Source organism: Eptesicus fuscus, chromosome 21, assembly GCF_027574615.1.
Source record: "Eptesicus fuscus isolate TK198812 chromosome 21, DD_ASM_mEF_20220401, whole genome shotgun sequence".
Classification (NCBI taxonomy): domain Eukaryota; kingdom Metazoa; phylum Chordata; class Mammalia; order Chiroptera; family Vespertilionidae; genus Eptesicus; species Eptesicus fuscus.
This window is the reverse complement of record NC_072493.1, coordinates 21,676,548-21,689,263: the sequence shown is the minus strand read 5'-3', so window position 1 is coordinate 21,689,263 and position 12,716 is coordinate 21,676,548. Positions and strand designations below refer to the sequence as shown.

Sequence of the window (12,716 nt, the reverse complement as noted above, 5' to 3'; positions counted from 1 at the left end):
TGTGCGTGTGGAGTGCAGCCACAGCACGTGGTGATGGGGCTATGGGACAATAGTATGTCTGCTCCCCAGGATGACCTGGCCCTTCCAGGGTAAGCCCACAGCCAGCCCGGTGGAGTTCACGGCTAGACAGACCCAGGGGGCTGGGCAGAGCAGAGCCAAGGGCTGACCAGCCAGAAGGGAGAAGAAGTGGGTTTTGGCCAGATGTCACCCAGCCAGCCGCTGAAAGGCCAGTACCGATGTCTGTATTCTGGGCCTTACCCCTCAGAGAAGCCGGGAAAATCCTCAGGCCGGAGGCTTCCTGAGCTGCTGGCGGCCCCAGCTCCAGGGCTGAGGCTTCTGACCTCTCCTCTCAGGTGCGTTGCAGCTACCCAGACCCGTGGCAGAGAGCGTCCAGGCTGGCTGCCAGGCTCCCAGGCGTGCAGCCACCTCCAGCCTTGCCCCTTCGGGATCTGAGTTGTCGGAGGCCCTGTTCTGCTCGGGGGCACCCAGGATGACCCCTGAAATGCAGTTGACCTCTGAGCTGCAGCTGCCCATTCATGGTGCCTGAGCCGGGCCAGGAGGGGGTCTGCTGCCCAGAATGGGGATGCAGTCGATGGAACAGTGGTGGCCACTGGTGCACGGCCATTTGGGGCTGTCTTATGAGGATCAGCGCATCCACCCCTGAGCCCCTAGGCAGCCCTTCACAGGGGCCTGGCTCCCCGGGGGCTTGGAGAGCCACCTCCGGAGAGAGAGGCCCCTGCAGCAGGCTGGGGGTGGGGCGTGCCAAGAAAGCATCAGCTCGGACGGATTTGCTTTTGTGGCTCTTCAGGGTCTCAGGCGGCAGCTGCGACCATCTGACAGCCACAGGCCAGCTCAGTAATTGACGCCGCAGCCGGAACAGCACATCCCGAAGCCCGGCCAGAGCTGGGCTGATCATTATCTTGTGGCCCGGCCATCTCGGTAATGAGGCTGCCCCGCTGGCAGCCCCCGATGGCCTGACGCTTCCAGGAAAGGAGTGCCTGTCACAGGCCGGCCAGTTGGCACTGTTCCTGCGAGCAGGCCGCCCTTCGGCGGGGCCACTCTGCCTCCAGCGTGACTCACTCATTTTTATTTCCTGGTAACCCTCCCCCACCCCTCCCCCCCGGGCGGGAACTCACCAGTATTTAAGCCAAATTAGACCCCTTCCTACAGAGCTGGCTGCAGAGCGGTCGCTAGGTGCGCTGACAGACAAACAGGAGTCATTATGCCCCTCCCATGTGGCGGGCCACAGCTGCTCGGAGCCGGCCTTAGACTCCCTGCAGGTTCTGGGCAAAGGCAGGAAGGACACTGCCCGGGGTTCAGGTAGTCGGCCGGCTGCCTCACTTCTGCGCCCGCTCCTCTGGGAAGTGCTGGTCCCACGCTCTCACAGGCACTGGAGGACCACGGGGCCGTAGTAGGACTTGTTCCTGCGCACACAATGCATCCCGCCCTCCGACTGCCCTCAGGACGTCTACATTTGGGAGACCCACAGCATCTCCTGCTCAGCCAGGTCTGCCCTGCTTTGCAGGACATGGCACCAGTGCCCTCCCACCGTTCCAGTCGAAACCAGAGTCTCCCAGTGCTGCTCGTGGCAGCCCCGGACCGCCGATGCCGTGCGCCAGGAGCTGGCTAGTTCCAGCCCACAGGGCCAACGCCCCGTTCACAGGAGCAGCCTGAAATCTGCCGTGATGGGAGCATCCACCACAGGAATCCGCACACACTGCCCATTAGCCCATCACCCAGGGAGCCAGCTGGTGAACACTTGCCAGCACACCACCCTGCCAGCTAGTCGTCCTGAAGCATTCGCCATGTCCTCCTCCACCTCCTGCCATCAGCCCCGGAGCCCAGGCCTTGCACGTCCTGCCCGGACCACGCAGCGTGCACGGACCCGGCGTCTGCTTCTGTCTCCAGTTCTTCATCTCAGAATGGGGCTTAAACTCAAAATAACTCCCTGCTTAGAGCCCTTGGAGGCGCCCTTGGAGCTTAGGGGATAAGATTTATGCCTTTTCCAGGACCACAAAGCTCTTAGCATGCTGGCCCCTGTGGCCCTGCCATTTCTTGACCCTTCAGACTCTACATCCCTTCATCCCAGGAGCCCTGCACTCCTGGTGCAAGGCCGCCAAGCTCTGCCAAGAAGGCCATCGTCACTGTCAGGTGCCAAGGAATTGTCTCCCCCTTCGGGAGCCCTCACCTGATGCCGGGGCTTGCGGACATCCCCCGTCACACGCTGCCGGCCCTGTCCTCCGTTGCTGCCACTGACTTGGAATCGCTGTTCACAGCTTCACAGCCGGAACTGAGGACCCTCCCTTGTGGACAGGTGTGCACATGGAGGATGCTCAGGGACACCCCGCCCCCAGCATGTGATGGGCAGATGAGTGGGTGGGGGGTGGCAGGACAGCTGTTGGGTTCGAAGAGCAGTTAACTGGCTGGCTGGTTGACTGACAGGCAGCGCCAAGGCTCACGTCCTTGCTGGACTAAACTCCACAAGGGCAGGGACCATGACTGTCTCATCTGTGGCCAAGGCACCATCACCAGTGGCTAAGACACTGCCTGGCACACACGGGTACTCAGGAGTGAATGGGCAAGTGGTGTAGGACGTTCAATTGTTCTGCCCCCTGATATCCTTGCTGCCAAGGTGCCGGAGGGAAGCAGAGGTGGGGCCGCCAGGGGAGAGACAGGGCTGCAGGGGCACGGCGGCCTTGCTGGTGAGGGAGCGCTTGCTCTCTGCAGCCGCATTCACTAGCTCCTGCCTATCCTTCCAGGCCCACGTGCGTGAAAGAATATACAAAGGGAAGAAAAGGCACGACCTTCTGGAAGCCATGTGCCACGTACTCTCAGAAACCGCCCACGGACATGAACGCACCCAGCACACGCCACAGCAACAGCTGGAAGCGTGCACACGGGTGGCACAGAGAGGCGGTGGGACTCATCCCCTTGGCATGGGCCCTGCTCCATGCAGCGTGCACATGTGGGCTGCAATGCATGGCACACGTGTGCTGGGGCCACACACCGAACATGGTGGGAGTCCCCCCAGCTTCTAACAGAGGACAGCTTCACAGCCGGAACTGAGGACCCTCCCTTGTGGACAGGTGTGCACGTGGAGGATGCTCAGGGACACCCCGCCCCCAGCATGTGATGGGCAGATGAGTGGGTGGGGAGTGGCAGGACAGCTGTCGGGTTCGAAGAGCAGCTAACTGGCTGGCTGGTTGACTGACAGGCAGCGCCAAGGCTCCACTCTGACGGCTCCAAGGGGACTCGCAGTCCAGGCTGAGCTGACAGGGAACTACCCAGTTGAATCGTGGATCCTAATCACGGAGGTGAGGGAATGGAATCGCTAAACAAAACAAGGAGCGGTCAGAGCTGTCAGGGGCACGTCAGCCGGAACGGCAAGATTCCCCCGTCCCTCCCACACTGCGCTGGTGAGGAGGTGGCTCAGGGAATCTCAGCTGCTCCGAAGGTGGCCAGGGTTTAGGTGACCTGGTAGCTTCCATCCGAGGGCCCTCCCTGTGCCAGCACTGTGCATCGTTTCATTTGCATATTTGCGGACCTGTAGGATGGGTATTTTTTATCCTATTTTATAGATGAGGAAACTAAGGTTCGGTGCAGTCAAGGGATTTGCCCAAGTGTCTGTCTGTCTGTCTCTCTCTCTCTCTCTCTCTCTTTCTCCCCACTTGTTTAAAAACTATGGACCCCTTGTTAAAAGCGATGGAGTCTCCAGGCAAAGGGAGAGGCCAAAAGCCTCCATGAGTTCAGTTTTCTCAGAGCAACTGGGGGAAGCCCATCCGCAGAGGCTGAGGCAAGAGGAGAGGGTCTGACCTGACCAAGGTCCTGCCTTCCCCAAGGTCCACGGAGCCACCTTCGGGTTCCAGGAGCAGCTGGCACCTTTGTCCAGGGCAGCCGCACTGCCCGAACACCATCTCCCTGCCCTGCACCCTGGGCAGCAGAGGTGGGCAGGCGGTAGCTGAGTCTGGTCTCCAGGCTGTGACTGAGGCCCTAGCAAAGGATTTAATGAGTTGTATTTTCCTGTGAACACAAGTGAGAATTTAAGGCCCTTTGGTGAGGCTTCTTCCGTCTGAATTCTGTGCTTTGAGTCCAGGCTGCCCTCTAATTGCTGAGTGTGTTTAAACTTTAGTTTTGCATCTAATCTGCATAAATTAACAATCTGCCCAGATGAAGGGAGCTGCTTACAATGAGGCAGAGGCTGATGTTGGGCGGGGGTGCCCCTCCAAAGGGCACAGCCTGAACTGCTGGGAGAAGAAAGAGCCAGAGGAGGTGTGGCCACTTCGAGGCCCCAGGCACCAGGAGCAGGCTCTGGCCTGTGCCCCACAGATGGCAGTGGGGCCACCAGCTGGGTGTGTCAGAGTTCTGACCCCACAGACCTCACACAGTCTGGGTGGGGTGGACGGACCTTCAGCCAGGGCAGCTCCTGTCTGCATCCAGCTACTTGGTTGGCAGCTGCCACCCAGACATGCAGACCCTTCCCAGGCTGCCAGGCTGAGCTGGAGACGTCACTGCCCAGGTTGGTGGGCTTCTGCAGGGAGGAGCCCAATGCCCATCCCCACCTCCAGGGCCAGCTCCCAGTCCAGGCAGCAGTGGCTCTTCTACAAGCATTTGTTGAGCTCCTGCTGTGTGCCAGGCATTGTGCCAGGCCCTGTCTGACACAGATGGACTGACACGGTCCCTCCCCCAGGAACATGGAGAACTAACACAATCTTGTTCCTGATGAGCCGAACCAACCCAGCAGGGGAAATGTTCCTCACTTCCTCCAGCGCTGAGCGCTCGTAAAGCCCCTGAGGTCACATTTCCCCTGTCATGAGTTGAATTGTGTCCCCATTGAAGTCCCAACCCCTGGTACCTGTGAATGTGACCTTATGGGGTCTTTGCAGATGTCATCAAGTTAAGATGAGGTCACTGGGGAAGACAACCATGTGAAGTGGGACTTAAATTGCCGCAAACCCAGGAACATCTGGGGCTGCCAGAAGCTAGAAGGGGCTTCAGAGGGAGAGGCCTGCTGACGTCTTGACTTCAGACACCTGGCCTCCAGAGAGAATACGTTTTTGTTCTTTTAAGCTGCCAGTTTTGTGGGAGTTTCTTAAGAGCAGGAAACTAATACACCCCTGTGATGGTTATTTGTATGTGTTAACTAAGCCATGGTGCCAGATGTTTGGTTAAACACCAATACAGATGTTGCTGGGAAGGTATTTTTTTTTAGGTGTGATTAACATTTCACTCAGTAGCCTTTGAGTAAAGCAGATGACCCTCCATCATGTGGGTGAGCCTCATTCAATCATTTGAAGGCCTTTGGAGAAAGGACTGGGGTCGTCAAGGGAGAAAGAATTCTGCCTCCATCCTGTCCCCAGACTCAAGCTGTAGCATCAGCTCTTCCCTGGGTCTCCAGCCTCGGCCTGCCCTGCAGATGTTGGACTTGCAAACCTCCTAATTGCATGAACCGATTCCTTAAACTACATACCCTTCCATGTATATATCCTACTGGTTGTTTCTCTGGAGGACCTGACTAATCCAGTCCATTATTCAGAAACCTTCCGTACTTCCTACGGAGTGGGCCTGGCGGTTCCCTCAGGCTTTCCCCCCTGACGCCTGTGGGCAGCCCACCCACCCTGGCTGCGCTTTCTCCTGCCAGCACCCCTGCATCGCACCTTGTGGCTCACCCCTGCTGTATGTCCCCTCCGCGGACCCGCTGTGCAGGAGGCCTTTCTGTGGCACGCACATTAGGCACAGGAGCTGCCGCTCTCTGACTGGCATGTGGGCGGTGCAGAGCACGGCAACAGCCTTCATCCCACCAACTGCCAGGGCATCTGGGGCAGGACCGAAGCTTGGACTCGGGATCTCACACACGGGGGCGCCAAGACGCAGTGGGTGCCTGACTTACACGTGTCTCCCCCGGCTCAGGCCAGCCTGAAACTCCTGAAGCTTCCTGGCCTGATGGGCAGCCTAAGTGGACAGGTGAGTGTGCTCTCAAGTGGGTGTGGCCACACGGGCTCACGTCTGAGAAGATGTGGACATGGAACAGGAGCCAGGGAAACGCAGCTCGGTCCAGGAAACCCCAGGGATCCAAGGAGCACGAGTCTGGAATTCCGCCCAGGGCAGGGATTCAGACTGACACCCACACCCAGGTGCGCCTCCTGGGCCTTCAGTTCTCCCCTCTCTGTCCCTCCCTGTGGGCCTGGCTCCCCAGGATGGCCCTGCCTTTCCCCAGGCCACAGTGTTCAGAGTGGCAGGACCCTCTCCCCATGGCCTGCCAGGGCCTGGAGCTGGGATTTGAGCAACCAGAATAGCAGTCATTCCCCCTTAAACAGGTTCCAGGGCTCCAGAGACACGTCGAGCCCTTTCTAGGCACTCGGGCCCTGTTTTGACCCCTGTCCGTGTCACGTGTCTACACAAACTGGCACCAAGGAGTTGGAGTTTTTGAGTTGAACCCAGCGAGCCCTCCCTCCTGTGACGCGCAGCGCAAGGGACCCTCCTCTCCCACTGCTCACCTGCCAGTGAGGCCCTCTCCCAGCTCTGCTCCAGGCTCAGGCTGCACCGTCTAATTCCAAGCACTGGCTCTGCACACCCTCGTCAGCCCGTGCCTCCCCTCGGCAGGTAACCAGGAAGCTTTTCAGCCAAACCCTCGGAAGAAAACCCGAGAAGAGTTCACCATGTGGAAGCACTTGACAGTCCCCATAACTCACACCTTGTTTGCTCTCACCGATGCTAACTCTTATTGTATTGTGCGTATTCTAACTGCTCCACGTGTGTCATCTATCCAGAAAGAGAAAGTGGTTGTTTATTTTTTGCCAAAGTGCAGGGGGATTGTTACTGTTATGTTGAAAAGAGGGGACGGGTAACTCAGATATTGCAAGTGGGGTATACATGACTGGCCTTCGGATTCCCCTGTCCTAGGGTGGAGGTGGGGGGGGGATGGGAAATGAGCGTGGCAGCATTGGCATTGGGTGGACAAGGGGGCGAAGGGTCACGGCTTGTGTTGCTCAGAAAACCCAGTTTTATACCTGGATTGCATGCTTATTTGGGGGCTTGGGGGGGTGCTGATCGTGATTATATTGGGGTCCGTCCCCCCCCCACCCCCGTTCCGTAAGTCCCCCCTGGCACCAATTCTGCTGGCTCTTGGTGACAATACTGTTCCTTCCTTGTGGGCTCTCTCTCCATGTAGCTGTCCGGGGTGCTGAAGTGCAGCCCCCTGGGGGATATGCAGACCCCAGTGTCAAGATGCCCAAGGTCCTGGCCTTCCCTCGTGGAGAGCTGGGTGGTCTTTGCTTCAGCCTTTATGCAATCGGTGCGTGGAAGAGCAGGTCCTCCCTGGGGAAGGAGCATGGGGCCTCTGCTAGGGGAGAGCCCATTACATGTCCTTTGTTAAAATTCTGCCTTTATTCCAAAGGGGCCACTTTATCCCAAAGGGCCAGTCTTTGTCCAGCACGTTGCCCTGAGTCGAAGGGTTCGGAGCATAGAGCTTGTGGCACATACAGTCTCCCCGAGGACCTGTTGTTGGCTTTTCCACAGACAGTTTTTCTTTACAAAGGAGGCAATTGCAGCCAGGTGGGCTTTGTCAAACAAAAGTGGCCAAAGGTCCGGAGACTCGCCCAGAGCTAGGCTCTGTCCGGCTAGAACTTTTTCTCCAGCCCATGCCCAGGGCTCTGGCCCTACCAGCCTCCGAGTGGGCCAGGCTTGGACACACCTGTCCAGTCTGCACAGATAAAATGGGACAGGCCCCACAGCCCACCTCCCTCCGGGCTGTGGGGACAGTGCAGGTGGGAGGTCACGGCCGTAGGGGGCTGCAACCTCAATAAACACGTTGTCATCGAGTCCACCAGCTGGCAGGATGCCTTTTGTCGGTGGCTCCTCAGCCCCACTCTTGGCCAAGCCTGGCATGACTCATTTGCTCCAGAAAAGGAACATAAATAAGCGCCATCGTACCTTGACAAGTTGACAGGGCTGACAAGCAGAGTAAATTCCTGTGTCTGAAACTGAGCAGGAGAGGTGGTTTAGCAGAGCCAGCTGCCATCACCAGAAGAAAATAATTAAGGAAACCTGGCAGTGTGGAGGGGAACTGGGTGTGCGGCGGGCCCCTTCTGGAGAAGGGCTCTGTGATCATCGGCTGCCAGAAGAAGCAGCGTGTGCCAGAAAAACTGAGCCCGGGAAGCTCACGCTGGGGGTGGCTGCCACGAGGAGGGTGAAGGGGGCAGCCAAGGGAAGCAGGATCTGGGCTGAGAAGGGGCCCCTGGCAAGGGGCTCGGTTCTAAAGGCTCCCATCTCAGTCAGGCACTCCCTGATCATACCCCGTACCCTCAGGGGTGCAACCACTTCTGCCTGGAGCTGCTTGCTCCCCAGCCTCGTGGAAGAGTCCGGAAGGCCTGTTGCAGAGCTCGCCCACCTCCACACACTTACGCACATAGCCTTGGCAATGCTCAGGAAGGCGGACGCTCTGCCCTTTGCCCAGGGAAGGGCACGCCCCTGTTCTGAGCCCAAAGGGATCAAAGAAAAATACTGCAGCAGAAGAAGGATGCAACGTGCCATGTTCTGCCTTCGTTCCCACCGCTCTTGGGACTTGAGAAAGGCCCCAGCAGGCTTAAGGATGTCCGGCTTTCCGTCCAGGGTGACCTCGGGTACCCCCAATTGCTGATAAGTGAAGGAGACACGTGGGCACATCCTCAGCCTGACCAGTAGGAGGCCATGGCCATTGCAGTGGCTGAACCTGTACAGCAACCTCAGAGACGCGAGTGCAGTTTGGGGGGTCAGGGACAGAGGACCTGGACGTCCTCTCACTAGCTGGGCTCCCGCCACTGGACCTCTGCGAAGTCCTCAGAGACGCAGGGGAAGTGCTGGGCCTCCAGAGCACCCACCCCAGGCAGCCGCCAGACTCGGCCCACGTGTGTGAGGGGAGGTGGTTCTGACTGTGACTGGCCCTGGCAAAGCCTCGGAGCGGGAGGGGCCGCTGAAGTCTCCCTGGCCAGCAGGGATGGGCGAAGGAAACCCAGACTCCTAAATAAGTTCCCCCGAAGGAGTCCTCTTGTCCTTCTGGGACATTCCCCAAAACAGACCAGGCCTGCTACGAGGCAGAATCGTCTCCTCCGGCCAAAGGCTCGCCTCCCCAGTGCTTGTTATCCTGGGTGAGCCCAGCCTCAGCCCAGGCAAAGGGCCTCCCTGGTGAGCAGAGGGGACACCTGGAGTGTGGCCAGTGATACGCTGCTCTCCCTCCACCTCCCCCAGCCACCAGTGAGTGCTTGCTGGACACTGTGCCTGGGCGCTGCTCGGCCCTTTGGAGGAGAGCAGTATGTGGTCAGCTCACCCCCAGGGCCCCAGGGCCAGCTGCGAGGCCAACATCGCAAAGTGGATGGCTCAGTTAGGGGACTTCCCAGAGGGAAGCGGGGAGACCCCAGTCCAAGGAGAACTAGTGTGTTCCAGTCCCGGGCCAGGTGTGTGCAAAGCTGTGGGTGCAGGTGTGTCGTATTCCAAGTACGGAACGTCCACGTGGACTACAGCCGGGCAGAGCCAGCAGGGCATAGGACATGGACGGCCTTTCTGAGGGGTCCTTTCCCCTCCGATGTGGGGACAGGGTGAGGGGGGAAGTGGGCTGTGAGGTTTCTGGATGCTCCACTGGGCAGGTGTGCGGCACGCTTGGGCAGGGCGCTTGTCCAGACCTCCCAGGCCACATTAGGAGGTGGCAGCCAGGGGGACCAAGTCTTCCCTGCGCCCCCATTTTCCATGTGGCTAGGGGAGAGGGGCCTCTCCTGCATCCCCCCTGCACTGCCTGTTTATGGAGCCTACCCCACGTGCCCTCCCTTCGGGGCACCCACAGTCAGGAGCCCATAAGCAGGTCCCTGGGAACCACGTGGTTCTTCCACCCGCTAACACTGTGCTCTCTGCTTGCTTTTCAGGAGTCAAGTTCAACATCAGGCTACAGCAGCCGCGCGACGTGAGTTCTGATAAATCTCGGCACAGGCTGCCTGGGGAAAGTTGGCGAGGGCCGGGAGGAAATTTGGAGCTCACAGGAAACCCATTCTTGGAAAGAAAAATGTGTCCGGTCCTTCCCGGGAGCCCTGGGAACAAAGCCCGGGGCTTTGGGCCATGAATTTCCCTTTCCCATTGGATGGCAGCTGTGGAGTGTGCTAATTGACTCAGTAAATCTGAGCCGGCCTCCTTCAGCCACCCGCCCCCCAGCCCCTCCCGCCTCGCTAGGCCGGGTTCCTGGGAGGCCTGCGCCATCTGGTGGCCAAAATGACACTTGCACCTCAGGCCACGGCCAGCTGAGAGGAGGACCGCAGGGGCCGCAGGGGCCACAGGGCTGGGCGGGAGCTCCGACCAGAGAGGTCACATCCTGCAGGGTCAGCTATCTCCCTCTCCCTCATCTTAGACACGCCCCTGTCACAGAGCGGGCGGGGGCTGGGCATGGCGAGGGCCGGCCTGGGTGACCCTCAGGGCCCAGCTGTCCTGTCCACCCTGGTAACCAGTTCTCTTCTTGCTGCAGGACCTCCCGCCGGGCAGTTCCCAGGATGGCGTTTTTAAGGCACCCACCGAGAGGGTCGCCAGGGACGTGTCCAGCCGGGCGCCCAGAGGCCTCCGCCTCCTGGTGCCCGACCCACCTCAAGGCCACCCGAACGCGGGGGCCCGTCTGCGGCCCCGGCAGCGCCGCCGCCGGCTGCTGATCAAGAAAATGCCCGCGGCGGCGGCGGCGGCGGCCATCCCGGCCAACAGCTCGGCCGGCTCCGCTGTCCGGCCGGCCCCGCGGGCCCCGGACGGCCGCTGGGTCAGCCTGCACCAGAGGCAGCAGGAGCGCAAGCGGGTGATGGGGGAGGCGTGCGCCAAGTACCGCGCCAGCAGCAGCCGCAGGGCGGTCACGCCCCGCCACGTGTCCCGCATCTTCGTGGAGGACCGGCACCGCGTGCTGTACTGCGAGGTCCCCAAAGCGGGCTGCTCCAACTGGAAGCGGGTGCTCATGGTGCTGGCGGGGCTGGCCTCGTCCACCGCCGACCTGCAGCACAACACCGTGCACTACGGCGGCGCCCTCAAGCGGCTGGACGCCTTCGACCGCCGGGGCATCCTGCACCGCCTCCGCACCTACACCAAGATGCTCTTCGTCCGCGAGCCCTTCGAGCGCCTGGTCTCCGCCTTCCGCGACAAGTTCGAGCACCCCAACAGCTACTACCACCCCGTCTTCGGCAAGGCCATCCTGGCCCGGTACCGGGCCAACGCCTCCGGGGAAGCCCTGCGGACGGGCTCCGGCGTGCGCTTCCCCGAGTTCGTCCAGTACCTGCTGGACGTGCACCGGCCGGTGGGCATGGACATCCACTGGGACCACGTCAGCAGGCTCTGCAGCCCCTGCCTCGTCGACTACGACTTCGTGGGCAAGTTTGAGAGCATGGAGGACGACGCCAACTTCTTCCTGAGCCTCATCCGCGCGCCGCGCAACCTGACCTTCCCCCGGTTCAAGGACCGGCACGCGCAGGAGGCGCGGACCACGGCGGGGATCACCCGCCGGTACTTCGCGCAGCTCTCGGCCCCGCAGCGGCAGCGCGCCTACGACTTCTACTACATGGACTACCTGATGTTCAACTACTCCAAGCCCTTCGCTGACCTGTACTGAGGGCCTGGCGGCTTGCCCGGGGGCACCCTGCCCACCACTCACCTACCTGTCCGAGGGGCATGGTTCCTGAGCCAGGTGCCGCGATGTACCCAGAACAACTGGGCCTCCCGAGGACGTGAGAAGCTGTGGCTGCTGCAGGCCCTGGTGGGGGACAGAGGCCCAGGCTTTGGGTGAGGACCCTGGCCCCCAAGTCTCATAGCCAGTTCCTTCCTTCTTGGCTGAGGAAGATGTGGGGGGCGGTGCGAGCTGGACACCCAGGAGTCCCAGCTGCCCGCACCCAGCTCCGCCAGGAGTCAGGATGACCAGGAAGCCTGAGGCCCGAGGATGAGGGGCCCGGTGGTAAGGGATCTCCCGCAGTCCCTTCGCCATTGCCTTGTACCAAACCACATGGTTTGCAGCTTTTCTATGACCCAGGAGGAGGTTCCAAATAAAGCACACGGTTTCCAGAGCAGCAGTGTCTACGCTCTGTGCGTTGGCGTGGGAGCGCGAGCCCCTTCCCGGGGCTGTCGGGGGGCTCTTCCCCCCTCCTCAGAGCAGCCAGAGCCACGCGCCCGCAGGCCCGGTTGCACGGAAGTCCAGGGCAGGAGTGGCCTGTGTGTGTGTGTGTGACAGGAGCCGCTCGCAGCAGCTTCCATTCATGGCCAGCTCCTCACACGCAGGCCTCCGAGGCCAGCACTCGGTTAACTGGGTCCTCCTGGCTCAGTACCAGCGCCCTCGTCTGTAAAATGATAGACCTGTCCCCACGGAGGCCCACTGTCTCTTCTTGTCGGTGCACTTTGTGGGGGCCCCCTGAGGACCGCCAGGGCAGTGACGAGCTCTTTGGGCAAGCTGCCGTTCGGGGCTGCCACTGGGCTTGTTGCAGTGCACGTGGGTCCCGGTGGGTGTGGCATTGCCGGGCAGGGAGTAATGCCATCCCTGGCTTTCCGAACCTCTGGGCTAAGCAGAGCTTTGGACCAAAGCTGCCATGGGCAGACCTTGACCCTGGCCTTGATCCCTGGCTCCATTCACCTAACAAGACCACCTCAAAGTGGCCAGGATCGTCCTCCCCTGGGTGAACCAGGTCTGGGGAAGGGGGAGGAGAGGCTACAGAGAAAACATACCCAAAAGCATATGTTTTCAC

The 12,716-nt window shown here is 60.4% G+C and overlaps 1 protein-coding gene across 1 annotated transcript in view; it reads left to right on the top strand.

The window, feature by feature from the left end:
- The window catches only part of CHST8 (carbohydrate sulfotransferase 8), a 60,106-nt gene extending 48,510 nt beyond the window's left edge, over window positions 1–11,596 (top strand). Inside the window, exons 2-3 of the mRNA XM_054710893.1 lie at window positions 9,891–9,928; window positions 10,481–11,596. Coding sequence (XP_054566868.1) covers window positions 9,891–9,928; window positions 10,481–11,596 — 1,154 coding nt within the window. The remainder of the gene's footprint in view (window positions 1–9,890; window positions 9,929–10,480) is intronic.
- Window positions 11,597–12,716: the final 1,120 nt, after the last annotated feature.